The sequence below is a fragment of the Cottoperca gobio genome, chromosome 21 (genome assembly GCF_900634415.1).
Source record: "Cottoperca gobio chromosome 21, fCotGob3.1, whole genome shotgun sequence".
Lineage (NCBI taxonomy): Eukaryota > Metazoa > Chordata > Actinopteri > Perciformes > Bovichtidae > Cottoperca > Cottoperca gobio.
The window spans coordinates 101,812-119,665 of record NC_041375.1 but is presented as its reverse complement, the minus strand read 5'-3'; the positions used below and the strand labels follow the sequence as shown (position 1 = coordinate 119,665).

Genomic DNA, 17,854 nt, shown 5'->3' with positions numbered 1-17,854 from the left:
AACCGACCGCCATTGTTTACCTGAAGCCATGCCGTTTAACAGCATCAATATTACTTTGATTGAATGTCAATGTGATGAAAACCTGTCAATCAATTAGGGAGTGGAAGCTGTTTCCATCTGGCTTGATTTGGGACATTTGTGTTTTGTCCTTTAACATTACGATGAGAAGACAAACTGATGCAGTCAGTGTAGACACACATTCTTGAATGCCACCGTTGCAGAACAGTGTCTACCTACCTGTTGGCTTCTTATCAGAGAGAAGTCAGCCAGTGTCCCAGGAGGGCTGTAGAAAAGATGGAGCAGCCTGCTAAGTGTTCTCCATCTGGGCCAAACTGGGGGCCCTTTGTAACGGCACGTCTTTAGAGATGAAGAGAGTTTAGCAGACTGTTTTTGGCCGCGGTCCCTCATTCCAGTGATTCCTCAGTGCCTGTGGGCATTGGCACAGGGAGAGAGGGCTAAGCCTTAGACCCCGCTTTGCAGGGTCAGCCACTGCCCCAGGTGTTCATGGGGAAACACTCAGTGCTCTCTCATTATTCCATATCTCCCTCTATCTCTGTCTCAGAATGCTTCACTTTCTCCAGCCAGGGCTGCTGTTCTCATTCCCCCAAACAATATCGTGCACATGTCTGTGTGTGTTTGTGTGTAAATGAGTGTTAAGACCATTAGCTACACTGTGGTCTGCACTCACTGTGGCCGTCTGAGAAGCGCACTTTCTCTTTGATACCGGTGTTTCATTTCCGTACGAGACATCATCCCTTGATTCTGAGCACTTGCTCTGGCGAACTCCGTTTCCCACTGAACTCCAGATAGCTCCTGCTACACTCATCACACATCAGTTGTCTTTGGCAGCTGCTGTGACATTACTTTACCTGGTCGGGAAGAGAAAAGGTTATTCTACACCGACTGTAAATTACAACTATGGGACTTTTTTTGTTGGGCTCTGCGCTCCCTGCGGAGATCATTTCTGAGGCAAACACACCTGTTTTTCCTGTTGCAACGCCGTTCCACATAAATCTCCTCAAATTATAGCCCCTTCCATTTTTTCATGTAGTTTAAAATAAGGCTGGAAATCAATCATCCAAATGAAGACTGAATATGTCCGTGCACCATTACTGCCTATGGTCAGAAATGTGCGTCACTAGAAACTGAATTCTAATTATTTTAATTTTAATTGCTGAATTTAAAAAGCATCATTTGGAATTTAATGTATTAGTTTGGAACTGAATAAACTTGTAACTGAATGTAATAATATGAAGCTGATGTCTCGATATTCTTCCACATCCAGTTCTCACAACTCAAGACACACATCCGGTCGTTGAGGGGGAAGAAATGTGTGTGTGTTATTATTATTTCCGTCTACATGAGATATCAATAATACCTTTTAACTCTCTGGCGTTTCACTATTGTTTTAGCCCAAATTCTTCGAGGACACCGTGCCCATAGGCCAGCGAGCGTGTGATTGAGCTGTGATGGAACCCTGCCCCGCTAATCCCCCTGTGATGAGGGAGACTCATGTCCCGTCAGGTCCAGTCACACCTCAGTAGCTGCTGCTCGTGGGGACAGCATGTCGGACTGCCTGCAGCCGAGGTGGGACTTGATCCAGACGGAGACCACGCTCTTTATAGTCCCTGCTGCTGGACAGTAACTAAGTACATTTACTGCACTCAAGTACAATTTCTCGTCTGCTAATTTATACTTCTACTTCACTACACTTCAGTAATAGTTACCGTCAAAGAGGTGATGAAGAACTGAAGAACTGCTGGAAACAACCCAATACAGATGTGTTTCACTTCCGTTAACATGGCGGGACGAGACGTGCGTTATGCGTTCACGTGGTGCTGGAATGATCTAATATTTCCCTACTGATAACAGATATCAACGTGTTGTTTAAACGCTCTGCGCAATACAATACAAATATTGTCTCCTCATTACGAAATGTGATCATCCATTAGTGCCGTTTATCACGTAATATTACAGGTTAAGATAAAACTTTATTGATACCATGGGGAAATTCACAAGCTGTTTACATAGTAAAACAAATGCTTCGATATTAAAGTGATGAAAACATTAACGCATCAATAATTATGATTTAATAATACATTATTGTGAAAGAGAACTTTTACTTTTAACATTTTGAACGCAGGACTTTAACTTGTATTTCTACACGCTGGTGTTACTTCCTTTATTTCAGTAAAAGATCTGAATACTTACTAACCCCTAGTGCAAACTGACCTGCAGCATAATCACTGGTGAGAACAGCCACAGGCTTTGTTCCAAAGTGCTCACCAGGCACTGACGCATCACTAAGATGGACTTGTGTCCAGGTTAAACAGCGGTGGGACTAAAAGAGTTGATCAGAATCTTAAGAAGCCTCTCAACAACATTACTCTCTCTGCAGACAATGAAAGCGTTTTAACAAGTTGATCAGAAAGCTGCTTTTGCGGTGGTTTGTCATCTCGGTGGATCGCCTCCTTTTGCTCAATCTATCTTCCGTCTCCCGGCTCTCCCCCTGCTCCCTGCCTCTCGCCCCTCCCTCCTCCCCTCCGCAGATGGGATTCACATTTGGCTTCACTGAACATTTTCTTAATGCGATATTATGATACATTATCTGAAGCCATTCACTCGCTGTCACCACCTCTCATGTGGACACAAGCTGTGTAAGCCAAGCAGAGGCGGTCAGATTCTGTCCAGGTGAGTTATGGCCTTTTCATTTGACACTGTTCACAGCGGTGATCATTTACAACGCCTGAAAGTGTAATCAAAATACCCTCGCTCTCCTTCTCTCGACGAGCCTGTTGGTGGCGTATAAGTTTTCACCCTCTCCTGCTGCCGGCTGTAAATCGCCTCTGTCAAAGGTGTGTGTGTGTGTGTGTGTGTGTGTGTGTGTGTGTGTGTGTGTGTGTGTGTGTGTGTGTGTGTGTGTGAGAGAACAGAAGGTGAGAAATTTGGGGGTCAGCCGAGGTCTTTCAGGTAATTGTGCTTCTTAAACTTTTGACCCACTAAGCCCTACTTAGTGTGGTGCTTGCTCCCCTTATTTCCCCCGAGAGTTTTCACTCTGCATACCAGGACGTGTGTGTGTGTGTTTGTGTGTGTGTGTGTGTGTTTGATACAAATGAGTATCTGAACATATGCTGTCAGCTGCCTCACACAGCTCATGTTATTCTTTTTCACCTATCTTGACATTGCCCTCATTGTTCCCACAGTTTGACCTCCTTTTTCTTGTTAATCAGGCTATAAAAGAGTTTGTCAAGTTGTGCCCCCCCCCCTGTCTGTGTGAGGCATGTTGAAAGAATGCATCCTCAGTCCTTTGGCACTAGATGATGGGATGAGGATTATATCTTCGCCATCAGCTTTTCATATCACGCTGCTCCTTTCGTTCTGTTTTTAAACAGAAACGCAGAGGGAGAAGCAAAGTGACTGACGTCATGTTGTATGAGAAGGTAGATCTCTTCGTGTCAGGGTCACCGCGATGCCTCCCTCATTATTAGCTTTCCATTCGTTAAAGTTTATAGACTTGTCTGTCTTTATGTTAAGCCGTGTGAGGATGATGAGGTCGTTACAGTTTACTCTGCGTGTTGTTGTTGCACAGCTCCGTCACGTAATTGTTTACAGATGTAGACAAATAATCCAAAAATGAAGAATTCACCAAGTGCCTCCCACTAACAGCCGACCCACTGGGTCCTGTATATTTGTTAAAAGTGAGTGATGAATGCATTGCTTCTTTTGCTAAGGTTCATGTGTAGTGTTTGAGTAATGACCTGTTCATTTTGAACATTTGTAAAGCGTCCACGATGAGTGAAGTTGAGCATGCTTTGTGTCGTTCTTATGATTCAACATATAGCTGTAACTTGCAGGTGGAGGACACACAGTCTGCACTGCGTTTCACTTCCTCCCCCTCACACACCCCACCTGCACACACACCCCCACCCCTCATGTCATGGTGGGAGAAAGCGCGTGAAGAGGAAGGCCACAGGGGCCAGTTGTTTTTAAATAAACTAAATGTGCTAACAGTTTTATAACCCTGACCTCGTAAAACTGACTGCAGCTTTTGGTCAGCTCTCCTGATGGCCAGAGCAGAAACCGTCCAGGGCTGGAATTACCATTTGCCATTTGTGTGTGTGTGTGTGTGTGTGTGTGTGTGTGTGTGTGTGTGTGTGTGTGTGTGTGTGACAGACAGAGAGAGAGAGAGAGAGAGAGAGAGAGAGAGGGCGTATGATATACGATTGCTGTGTCACGATCCACATGTGACGACCGTTCTCACAGGCAGAGCATCCAGGCTGCTCCCTCTTTCTGGTGATTTCCCTGTTAGAGAAAAAGTGGGAGCGTGTAACTGTAGGACCAGAGAGAGAGAGAGAGAGAGAGAGAGAGAGAGAGAGAGGAGAGAGAGAGAGAGAGGAGAGGGAAGAGAGAGAGAGAGTAGATAGAGAGTAGATCAAGACAGAGAGAGAGAGATAGAGAGAGATAGAGATATATAGAGGAGAGAGAGAGAGAGAGAAGAGAGAGAGAGAGAGAGGACCGACAGAGAGACAGAGAGAGAGAGAGAGGGGGAAGAAGAAAAAACAGAGAGGGAGAGATAGAGATACATAAGGAGACATAGACATAGAGAGAGATAGATAGACAGAGAATAGAGACAGAGAGAGAGATAGAGAGAAGGATCTATAGTACAGAGAGAGAAACGATACATATAGATAGATGAGACAGATAGATATACTAAGAGAGAGATGCTAGATATAGTCTAGATTAGTATCTTAGATAACAGTAACTGATAGATCCTACATATAGAGATCATATATAGAAGAGCGAGTATAGTATAGAGAGATAGAGAGATACAGAGAGATAATGAGATAAGATATCGATATGATAGAGTAGGCTTAGAGAGTACACATAGTCAGAGATACATAGATAGAGATATAGAATATAGAGAAAGAGAGACATAGAAGAGAGAGAGACTAGAGTAGGAGAGAGAATAGCAGATAGATAGCGAGATATTCGCGCTCTCTCTCTCTGTCCCCTTACTCTCTCTTTCCATCGCTCGCATCTGATCGTCGCTTATTCGCGATCGGCTACGATATCGAGATAGAAAATAGTGAGAACAGGGAGAAGAGAGAAGAGTAAATATATATACATAATCGCAATGTCGCCTATATATCCCTGTCGCGCTCCTTACCTCCTGCGCTCTACTCTACTCTGCCCAATCTCTCCTCTCTCTTCCTTCCGCTCTTCCCCCCTGCTCTCCGCATCTTCTATCTCTCCCTTTCCCTCTCCTCTCTCTCGCATTCTCCCCGACTCTCTAACATTCCAGCCTTTCTATTAAAACCCAACTTTCAATTTCATACACTTTTTACTATCTTTGTTCTGGGACCAGAAATCATATAGAGAGCTGGCTGGGAAAACATAGTTTAAGAACACATCCCGTGTTGTGCAGGAGGCCTCTCTGGATACCTCTGCTGTCTGTCCGCTGCGGGCGGATGAAGGTAAGACCACCACTCTGTCACACACCCAGGATCAAGCACACATCCTGCCTTCCTTTGTAAGCAAGCCAATAACACACATTCTATTCTTTAGCTACTTTTTGACAAGCAGTTGATATTAATTCCGTATACTAACGTTGCCTGCATGTGCGTTTGTGCAGTTCCACGCAGCTACAGCTGCATGATACACGACTCACACACAGTGTTGAGTTAACTTCTGCACACTTTTTCCATTGCTGCACATCCCTAGGCTCAGGTGCACATTCCTCTTTTATTGCAGGTATGTTCTGCTCCACACGTGTCCAGAAACTGCAAGTGGTTGTGATTAGGAAACAGTGTGACAAGATGTGTAATAGGAGGAAACATGTTTGTGTTGGCGCCGTTGGATTTGCTAATCAGGCACTGACAGCAAAGCTGGAAGGATAGTGGAGCTCGCTGAGCTTTTAGGGAGTGTATGTACCAGAGCTGTGAATAACTTTGGATGTATGTGTTTTACAGGTGCGTGCGTTTATGTATATGATTGACTTGGCCCGCTCTGTTGGACCCTGAGGCTGCTGGCTTATGCTAGAAGGAGATGATGACAGATATAATAGAGTCTGTGGTAGGTAGAAGCAGGAGGAGGAGGCCAGCTACCACTTCCATCTCACTGAGAAGGAGAGGCGTGCGAGAGAAAGAGAGGGGAGAAGGTGTTTAAATGAAAAATGAGGTGACTCCACAAGACTGGGGGATAATGAGAGGGGGGAGTGGGAGGAATAACATGTGAGAGAGAGAAGGAACAGTGGACCATCGGAGGACAGGCAGAGCCAGCGATGGACACGGTGATGAAACAGAATGAAACTGAGATGTGTGAGAGGGAGAGAAGGAAGGCTGGAGGAGGTGAGAGTGACAGAGAGTCTGACACGAGAGGGGGAAACAGAGAAAGAGATCAAGACATGCCTCCAGACATCCCTCTCCACTTCCAGTGACACCAGATGAGAAACAGTTTGTACAGAAAGAAAGTGTCTCAGACTAAAAGTCACCTCTGAGCTGTTTTGAGAAGAGAAAGGCGAGGAAGAGGAGTAGGAGGTGTGTTTGAAACATCGCACACTCAGCCAGGTGCAGATAGACAGCAATGCTCTGGCAGAGCAGTGCATGGTTGGTTCTGTGTGTGCGCTCTCATGTTTCATATTCTCACACATGCAAACACACACAGGGCCCATTGTGAGCGTATTTATTTGGACAGTGTTGAAGCTTCGATAGGCAGTTCACAATGTCTCACCGCCGCAGGAATGTGCTTCTGACAAATGGATGCTCTGCACGAACTGCGGGCCATCGAGAAAAGCCTCAACGCCGCCCTGCCAGACAAGCATGTGACAGATCTCTGCTGCCCGGAGAAACCTGGTCCAGCGCGATAAAAAAAACACGCCTATGATTTCTTCGCTCCTCAGGCTCGGAGCTGAATGGAGGATTGATCTGGTTTCATGCGCTGGTTGTAGCCTGCAGCTCGTTGTGTTCACACTTTGTTCTTTTTTCACGAGGATGCAGAGAACAGAGGAGGAATATTTAGGATTTGAAGTGCATGTGTGTTGATCCAGCACGATTAGGGGTTCTGTTTCTATCAAAGCTTATCAGAAAGAAATAGGAATCTGAGAGTATTCAGACAAATCTGTCCTCTCTGTCTCTGTCTCTGTGTTTGTAAAGCTAACACAAGCTTAGCTCCAGCTCACATGGCTGCCTGTCATTGGCTGTGAACTGCTCTCAAATCCACACTGTTTGTCTTATCTTTACTGGGGGGGATATATTTAGTGAGGAGCTTAGCTTTTAGGAGGTTGGCGCGTGGGGAGGGTAAGAGAGGGTGTGTGTGTGTGTGTGTGAGAGGAAAGAGTAAGTTTGTGTGTGTGTTTCAGGAGCTGGCGTCAGTAGACAGTGGAAGAGCTTGGCACTCTGCATGCCAAACTGTGTGTGTGTGTGTGTGTGTGTGCATATACTGTATGTGTGTGTGTGGCTGGAGGACAGGTCTGTGGGTCTGTGGGTCTGCCCCCCCCCCCTGCAGTCAGGAATCTGCCCTTTAGTTTATTAAAAGCTGGTGAAACAATGGAGGGAGGTGAGGTTGAGGAGGGGGGGTGAAGCACTGGAGCAAATCAGAGAGGAGTGTGATGATGTCGTTAGAAAGAAGACGAGAGGGACGGGGAAAGGTATTCATGATGGCTCAAACAATTACACTTCCCCCACTCTACCTGTCATTTCTCCCTAACTCCCCCTCATCTGGTGTCCTTTGATGCACCTGTTTTCCGAGCGCGGCGCGGGGGCTCTGTAACGGCCGGTGCCACCGCAGACAGACCCGACTCTGCTCAACAACTGTGTACTCAGCTGCCGGCCGGCCGGCGGGCGAGAGAGCGGAGGATCCCTCTGAAGATCTGGCTCCTCAGCCCGTGTGCCATCACACACCAGCAATGTTCACAGCCCCAGAGCAGCAGCACAGCGGCCCCCCCGGTGTACTGTATCTGCATATGTGTGCGTGTGTGGGAACACAAAAACCCATAAGTGAGGTGGGCAGGGGATATTTATACATGCACCCCACTGCTCAGAACAAAACGTGGTGACGTGCACTGAGAAATGCTGTCCTACACAACATATGGCTGCAGCAGGCGGGGGGCTTCATGTGTCGGACGGGTTTCACTTTAAGTCTTCCTTGTGACTTTCTTTTCAAGATCTTTTGGGAATGACGTCAGTTTGTCTGTATTTCCAAGGAGAAGACGTTTTTGGCTGCGACTGCCAATCAATGAATCAGTCAAGTATTGTTACAATCAGTAAAACCTTACGTTACCTTCCATCTGAGTCTCCAAAGAAACACATCCTTGCTTTTTAAAAGCAAATGAATCTTTAGGGATAAATAATCAATTAGTAAAAGTATATATGCTCGACTAGAATGGCTCCTTGTCAGTCTTATGGGGTTGTATATTAAAGTGGAAATATCTCAAATGTGTAATTAACTACAGTACTTTTAGTAAATTAACTTATTTACTTTCTGTTCATTCCACTTTACCTCAGTGTGTGTGTGTGTGTGTGAGTGTGTGTCTGTGTGTGTGTGTGTGTGTGTGTGTCTGTGTGTGTGTGTCTGTGTGTGTGTGTGTGTGTGTGTGTGTGTGTGTGTGTGTGTGTGTGTGTGTGTGTGTGTGTGTGTGTGTGTTGTGTGTGTGTGTGTGTGTGTGTGTGTGTCTGTGTGTGTGTGTGTGTGTGTGTGTGTGTGTGTGTGTGTGTTGTGTGTGTGTGTGTGTGTGTGTGTGTGTCTGTGTGTGTGTGTGTGTGTCTGTGTGTGTGTGTCTGTGTGTGTGTGTGTGTGTGTGTGTGTGTGTGTGTGTGTGTGTGTGTGTGTGTGTGTGTGTGTGTGTGTGTGTGTGTGTGTGTGTGTGTGTGTGTGTAGCCTGTAAGGGAGACATCACAATATGTGCGCACCTTAAGCTTTGAATCACCATCTCATAACTCCCAAAGTCCTAAAGCTCCGCCCCGGAGGGACTGTGGTATGTAAGGAGGGATTAAATATTGTGGTTCTGTGGGTTGACCCCCCAAATGTTCTTAACCGAGATCTGGATCTTCTCGCAGATACCGGGCCCGTCTGTAGACGAGCTGCCCCTTGCCGATGCTGCTCAAGCTGTACCTACAGAAACGAGGCGGATTTGACTAAATGTGATTTGCCCTATGACATGTGATATGTCTTTTAATAAGCAGTGAATGCAGATGTAGAGATAGGTCACTTAATATGTGTGTAGTTACATGTAATGCATGCTGTGTTATAATTCCGTCTGCCCGTGCGTGGGCCTCCAGCTTCGGCTTTCTAATTAGTTTTTGAGCAGCAAGAATTCCACAGTTAAAGAGAATCATTTAGATGTTTGGGTTGTTGTGCCAAAATGTTAAAGTTCTGTTTGTCTACGAGCCGAGGTTCGCATGGGGCTGTAGCGAGAGCGGCACTCTGCCTCTAAACATTTTGGAGGGTCTTTGTCCCAAAACAGAAAATACAAAAGTGTCACACTGTGTTTATCGTCTGGCACAGTCGTTAGCTCGTCCGGCTAACTAGCTTACTGTCTTCAGTAGCAACTGATCCTTTCTGTACAAGGACTTACTAACTCTACGCTCTACATTCACTACAACAATGTTGTTCCTTTATTTAGCATTTTGTCTTCTACACGTGTTTTCACCTGCGTATAGCTTCACTGGGAAGCACAGGAGACCAACTTAGATTAGCTTAATCAGCTAGCATGCTAAGACTTATAAAATCTGGCATTTCAGCCTGCCTCTGTGTGAAGCAGTGTTGCCAACTCCTCAGTAAGGAAAGCAGCTAAGAGTAGCTAGAATTCACTAAATGACGTCATCGCCTCATTTGCATAATCATCATCAGCATGTAATTGTAATGGACGCTGTAGGAGAGGAAGAACGTCGTGCGAGAGACGAAGAGTGTGTAAAAACTAAATGTGTTTAGAACTACAAATTAACTTTCTTCTGTTGATTCTTGTTTTTATTTTGCCGTCACGTCTCAAAATAAAAAATAAAAAAGCTTCCTGTCCCAGCCCGTGTTCCTCAATGTGTTTCTAACAGAGATAACACGGCTTTACTTTCCAAAACATTCCTCGTCAAATGGAAACTTTGACTTTCTGTGTGCAGTTTCTACTGGATGGAGCAGCAGATCTGCAATACAATAGTGGTGAAGAGAAGTTGTTTACTTTAATCGAGCGGAGACTTCATGGGTAATTGAGAATGAATGACTTAATGAAAACAGTCAGAACCCAAGGTGACAGGGTGCGTTGTGATCCAGCGGTCCTCCCACACATGCTCAGATCGGGGGTGCAACAGAGGGGTACGAGGAAGATGGAGTTTGTTTTTGTATTTGGATCAGAAAGAGAGTTTGAGTGGATGATGTGGTCGTGCGACAGATCCAGGAAAGACGCGGACCGAAGCGGTTTTGGGTTCATTATACTTGGATGGGGGGGGAGGGGGGATCCAGCTGCTGTTTGTGAACACCCAGGGCTCTATAAATCTGAGTCCAGGGCAGGTTTTCTGCACCAAACCCCCCCGAACCTACTTCTGCTTCAACCTACAGCAGTGGTGGAGGACGTATGTCAAATGTAAAATCCCTGCATTCAAAATGTTACTTAAGTAAATTATTAGCATCAAAATGTACAAAAATATCTTTAAAACAAAACTAAAATATTTTATTCTCTCCGCGCCACCCTCACCAAATTTCCTATAATCCTATTGTACGTATTATATGTGTGTTTAAATGTATTCAAATGTGTTTAAATGTGTTTAAATGTGTTTAAATGTGTTTAAATGTGTTTAAATGTATTTAAATGTGTTTAAATGTATTTAAATGTGTTTAAATGTGTTTATTTGTTTGATGCTGAGCCCTGTTAAAGGAGAATTTACAGTAAAGTTTATTAATAACATATTGAATTATAACTATCAATGCATTAATTCATTACTTTAATGTTGCAGCTGGTAAAGGAGCTTTTTTAAACACACACACACACACACACACATATATATATATATATATATATATATATATATATATATATATACACACAAGGGATCAATAAAGTTTTATTTTAATCTATATAATACATCAAATCATTTGTTCATTATATGTTGTATTATTAATCTGAATCTAAAGTACAAATAATGTCATATAAATGTAATGGAGTAAAAAGTATAATATTTTAGCAGGAATTTGAAAGTATAAGTACCTCAAAAGTGTACTTAAGTACATTACTTGAGTAACTGTATTTAGTTACAGCCGGCCTCACACACAGATAAGCGTTCACAGTGCAGTAATGAACTCTCTCACACTCTATCTCCATATATTATCCCAAAAGCCCCGATTATCTGCGCCAGCTGCCATTCATAGCTATGTATTGATATCACCGGCTCTCAAAGCTCCAGCATGAGGCTCCAGAAGAGGCCGTAATCATGAAGTGTAGTCACCTCGTTGGGAGGGATGTCCCTGTGTGCATAGCGATGGCGTTAGAGCTAAAGCTGGCTGCATAACAGGCAGATGACAATCAATATAAAGCGTCTGCACATACGAAGGTAATGTGGTGGGAATGTCTGGCGAGCTCCGCTAAGTGTTAACCAGAGAGGTCAGAGCTGGCTGTCGAGCAAAAATGCATTTATGGTGAAATAAAGTTTATTTGGCTTGTCCTGGTATTTACTAGGCGGATCACTCTGGTCATTATCTTTGTTTGCTTTGCTTTACTTCACAGAGGGGCCGCGGCCTGTTGTCTGTTTAACAAAAACACATGTTCTAGTGGGGGCTTGTGATTTACGGGGAGATGCTGAGGATGTTTTTTCTTGTGTGACCATAAATACAGATACATTCTCATGTTTGGTCTGAATTGATTTAACATGTTTTCACTTTATAAAATCCTTTTAGAGTTTAGAGGAGGACAACGTTATATTGTATAATATATATATATATATATATATATATATATATATATTGTCTATCCCTCCATGCAAAGCTGGATGACCATCTGGGCGACGGACACCTATAGGGCCCCAAAGAAAAACTAAGTCAATGCATGTGCAGAGTTGATTTTACACCCTGAAGGAGGAAGCAGAAACCAGCACTGACATATTATCACTTTTTAAGTCGATATGGCAAACTAGTTTGCAAATGTTTTTGTATTTAGACATCCAACAGACATGCAGCAACATTTGCATTAACGTGCAGTCGTGTCTCAGGACACCTGGCTCAGTATTCTCTCTTTTAGCTCTGCTTTAGGTCTCCACCAACTCCGCAGGGGAATATCTGTCTTTAGCTGCTAAATGCTCCACTAAGTCCACCAGCTGGACGCTACCTTTGTCTGCCGGTTAGTGCTGGACTGTGGGGTTTGTAGAGATTTTTCTAAAAGCAGCTGCCTGCTGCGGCCGAACGCAACGCCATGAGAGCCGTGAGAGTGAACCGAAACTGTAAAGTTGCGGCCCCTGGAACCAAAACAATTTACTGAAAGAGGCTAAAAGTCCATTTACGAAATGACGGTCAAACTAGCTATTAAATTATATACTAGGTTCTACGGTAAGAGCGTGTAAGAACTGACTTCAAAATAAAAGCGACCAAGAACTGATTTCAAAATAAAATAATCCGCTAATTCGATAATCTGCTAAATTTGACAGATTTCACATTTAGACATTCAGACTATTGGTCAATAATAAATACAAATAAATAAATAAACTAAAATAATAATTTAAATTATTAAAAAATATATAAATAAACAAAAACAACTACCGCCTGCAAACTCATTTTCAGAGACATTTTTTATTTCAATTGAGTTAATAATTTTATCAAACTTAATAATAAAGAATATTTTCCTAATATTGACTTCAAAATCACTTTAAAGATTGTATTTTTAAGCCCTGTCGTCCGGCCCTAGTTATTATAAGAATATTGTTCATAGCAGCTTTAAAAAAATACAGATGTCTTTCTACCCAAATCTCGTTTGAATGACGGTTTATAATGTCATGCATTTCTTAAAAACAACTTTCTAATAATGTGTACCACAGACTGAACTGACCTGCGGCCGGTTCGTATTATTCCATCACATGAGCTGCTTGTTCTTTTGGGTCTCTTGACATATAATGAAGCAGCCATGTGTAGTCTGCTGTATCAACTGTACTTAATAGGAAGTTTGAGGCCACGGGGCACATGCACAGTGCACAGAGGGTGGTCCAGGGGGGTCCAGGGGGTCGATAAGGGGCCCAACAGCAGATTTGTGTGTAGAAACTACATCCATGCATCTACACTCTCATTCCTAAATACTTTGAGTGTGTAATGGCGACGACAAGCGTCCTAATGATGCAGATAGTGATACCTGCAGCAGAGATGGGGATAACAGCCCCCGCTGTAACGCTCGGCCAGGTACGGCTGGCAGGGCTGCAGGTGCTGATGGGTGCTGGCTGTATAAGGAAGCCTGCTGCTCCGAGAACACCGGGCCGTCTGCTGTGTAAACCCTGCAGCACATGTGCGACGGGCCAACAAAACATCTCGGGGAGTATTTATTTTAAGAGGCCAAATGATACTTCGATTTCTCTCAGGAGGAATGTTAAGGTTAAATGATTCCCCTTAGAAAGGAAAACATCGGGCTGGAACGGGAGGACTGCAGGGAGGAGGCGTACGAGAGTTTACAGTGAACTTGATGCATCCTGTGATTTCAGTTTAAATGAGGAAATCAATGTGGAGTCATGCAGCGATGAAGATGGATGCTTAAGAGGGAGCTTTTGGTAGAATGCAATATTTAGTTCATTTCCTCTGCTTTAACTCTGCCAAACACACATTTCACATGTTTTTCTCCTGTGACTCTTGTTTTGCCGTCTATCCAGAAGTTTGTAACTTACTTGAAGCTGCTGTAAGTCAGACGATCGCCTCGATTTTGACTTGAATGCCAGGGAACTTCATTTGAAATGTTGCACACAGTAAAGTGTAGTAACACCACAGTACACAAGTCCTGCTGCACCATCTACACACAAGTATTAGAATCTAAATGTACATAAAGTAGCAGAAGTAAAAGTACTTATTCTGCAGAATGAATCATATATATCAAGTTATTGGATAATAATTATCACTTTAATGCTGCAGCTGGAGGAATTGGGGTCAGGGTTTAGGGTTGGTTTAGGGGTTAGGGTTAGGAGTTAGGGTTGGTTTAAGGGTTAGGGTTAGGAGTTAGGGTTAAGGGTTAGAGGTTTAGGGTTAGGAGTTAGGGTTGGTTTAGGGTTAGGGGTTAGGAGTTAGGGTTGGGTTAGGAGTTAGGGTTAGGTTAGGAGTTAGGGTTGGTTTAGGGGTTTAGGGTTAGGGGTTTAGGGTTAGGAGTTAGGGTTGGTTTAGGGTTAGGGGTTTAGGGTTAGGGGTTTAGGGTTAGGAGTTAGGGTTAGGAGTTAGGGTTGGTTTAGGGTTAGGTTAGGGGTTAGAGGTTTAGGGTTAGGTGTTAGGGTTGGGTTAGGGGTTTAGGGTTAGGAGAAAAGGAGGAGTTTACTAACTTACTTTATATATTGATGAGTAGCTTCATTATAATTGTTCTGGGTTGGGAAGAAATATTATAAAAACGTTTTATTTGTGTACAAAAACCTGCCGCATTTCCTCTAAAAAATGTATTAGTTGATTTATAATTTGTACAAGTACCTTTAAATTGTATTTAAGTACATTTATGTACTTAGTTACCTCCCCTGCAACTGAAACGGCTAACGTTAGCATGCTAATATATGATCTGTTTATAATGTGGAACACATATGAACCAACGCTTGATTGAATGTAGTTTAATAATAATAATGCAATCTGGAAAGATTTTACATTTCTGAGAAATAACACAAATATCTCAAATTAAAATAAAAGCCTAAAAGTGAAAGATGTCAAAGAAATGTCAACATAATCTGACATTTCCAGCTCATTTTAAAGCAATACCATTTTAATTTTTGGAAGTAATGCTAAAGTGACGTCCTGTTTAAATGTACATTTATTTAGATTACATATTTACACATTACTGCGTCCTTGTCTTGAGTTTTTATGGTGCAGAGGATTAAATCAGTAGTTCAGTTTGGAAACTGGCCCAAATATAAATCAAGCATAAATTCTTAGGATTACAAATATTCCAGAGTAACTAGTGCAATCAATGAAGCTACTCAAATCAAAGTCATGCATGTACATTTACAGACATCTCCAGATGATAAACCCTGAACCATTATTTGTATTTGTAGGTTAACAGTAGTAAGAATATTAAATAAACGCTCATTAGGCTCCTTCCTCCTGCTGACCCCTCACCTCACCCTGACTCACAACACGTGTCCTGTTGGCAAACCTCAGCCAGCCCTGTTGTCAGGAGGACAATACAACTATGAAGAATACCTACATAAATACACGTGCAATATGCTGCGGGACTGGCAGAGGGTTTGCAGTCATGAGGGCTTGTTGGGAGAGCGATTTGTTTTAATGAAAAGTCAGTCCTGGGGAGGGGAGCGGGCCGGCTGCAGGCGGTCTGTGCGTGGCTTAGGTTTCTCCTCTGTAACACCAGGACTTATGTGTCTACATGTGTGTGCTGTGAGTGGGTGTGCAGTAAAGGAGACAAAGTAGGCAGCCAGGTTTGGAGACCAACACACACACACACACACACTCATCAAACAGTCCATCACCAAAAAACTGGCGGAAATCTCTCTCTCAGAGAGTCTGGAGGTAACTCTGTACACACACACAGAGGGGAGTGTGTGATCTTTTCTACAGCACTTATCGTAATTCCCTTGGATATACAATTGACTAATAGACAAAACATGCTGCCTACACACACACACACACACACACACACACACACACACACATTGTCTCTTTATCAGCTCATGCCTTCCTGTGTGTCTCCTTCTCACAGACTGTGGTGGATCCAGACAGCGGGGGATGGAGCGGCCCGACGGAGCAAACCTCCTCCTCCCTTTCTCCCTACAGCTCGCTGACCTTGAACCTCCGCTGTACTAGCAGGAACAACAGGGCGACAAAGACCCCCCACCCCTTTTTTTTGCGAGACCCTGAAATACAACTAGTGAGAAAGAGAAAAGGAAACAGACAACGTGACGTGTTGGACATCCTCAGGGTGGTCTGATCATGAAACTTCTCCTCTCTGTGGGCCCCCCCTCCGGCCTGCTACTGGTTCTGGTGTGCTTCACCCTGCTGGGCCTGGTCCAGTCTGCCGGCAGCAACAAGGCCAGCGATAACGGACACCCACACCTGGGAGACACCGACCCAGAGCGCTGCATGAGGCACCATTTTGTGGAGACCATCACACACCCCATTTATAAGTGCAACTCCAAGGTAAAGCAGAAACACACACACGCTTTTAGTATTGAGTTGTTTAAGGTAACATGTCCGGGACACCTGACAAATCAACTAATTTGTTACAAATATCAGGGAAACTATTTGTTCCAAAGCAAAGAAAGAGCCAAAGAAATATAAAACGAAATCCAACACTAACTTCATTTATTCACCAGACTCTTTATTCTCTTCTACTCAGAGACTGTCACTCATATGTGAGACATAAACTCATCAAATGTTACTGAGGTAATAAATCAAGAGAGAAGTAGAAACATTTTCTCATAGACTTCTAGACAACCAGAGGAGTCGCCCCCTGCTGGATGTTACAGAGTAGTAGGAACATTTTCTCATAGACTTCTATACAAAGGTTTCAGACCCGGAGGTTACCGCTTTGTTTCACTCTTGTTGCCCCTCAAAAGCCTGTGTGTGTGTGTGTGCGTGTGTGTGTGTGTGTGTGTGTGTCTGGTGCTGGACATGGGCCACGCTGCAGACATATTCTGCACGTCAGCTGGGAGTCAGTTTTGGCTGAAGTGGACGTCTCGCTGTCAGACGGTCTGAAGAGAGAAAAGTGAAAATGAACCAAATGATATGAATTTGTGATGCGTCACAAAGTTTCTGTCTCTTAAGTGTCGGACATCTTAACAACTTCCACTTTATGTAAAGAAAGTGAGGATCACGTGATTGTGGAAAAACAGGGTGTCAGTTTCCTCTCTTTGTTGTGCAGTTGTTCAGCTAGCGTGAGTGATCAGGTCTTTGGTCTTTTTTTAATGTCCTGAGTGCGTTGAGCAGGTGGCCAAACCGCAGCTCAGGGAAGTCCGGGCTGAACGCACTCACAGCGTGACTCAGGCTTTCTATTACCGGACACAGAAAACCGGCGTTTTACACCTCAGTATGTTCACACGGGTCCACCTGCAGCAGGACTGTGTGTGTGTGTGTGTGTGTGTGTGTGTGTGTGTGTAGAGGTATGGACTCCTGCAGACTGTAAACACACGATATTGAATTTATTTTAGTTGACAGGGACGATGCAATTTTAAAATTTTACAAATAGAATAAATAAAGTAAAAATTAATAATATAAAAAATGATTAAAGCTTAAAAACGAAGGCTTTAACTAATTACTCCAAATGAAAAAGATATGTCGGCTCCAGCTCGACTCAGCAGCAGACGAGTTCGCTCTGTTTGTGTCTCTCGACCTGATTTCAAGGTCAAGAATCTTTATTTATTATAAGACACTAACAATTATCTTCACTATTGATTCATCAATAACCCTTTTGAAAATGTCCTTGCTTTTTTTTTCCAACCAACTCCAAAGAATTCCCAAAGATATGAAATTAATTTACTAATTGACAAACAATTATCGATGTACAAAACAACATCTCTCTAAGTGATGAAATGTTTCAGAACGTCTCGTTGCAGCACAGAACTCTCACAGCGTTGAGCCACAATCTGAATGTCTCACCTCCACCTGTTGTAGCAGAAACAGCTTCATGTGACCGGATGATGTGTTGGGATCCTTCGTCCAGCTGGTTGTGAATAAAAGGAGGCGCAGGGAAAGTGGCGACAGA

General features: G+C 43.6%; 1 protein-coding gene across 1 annotated transcript in view; it reads left to right on the top strand.

Moving 5' to 3' along the window:
* Nucleotides 1-17,854, top strand: part of ndp (norrin cystine knot growth factor NDP) — a 50,000-nt gene that overhangs the window by 28,460 nt on the left and 3,686 nt on the right. The window contains exon 2 of the mRNA XM_029458940.1: nucleotides 15,854-16,290. Coding sequence (XP_029314800.1) covers nucleotides 16,084-16,290 — 207 coding nt within the window. The 5' untranslated portion in view covers nucleotides 15,854-16,083. The remainder of the gene's footprint in view (nucleotides 1-15,853; nucleotides 16,291-17,854) is intronic.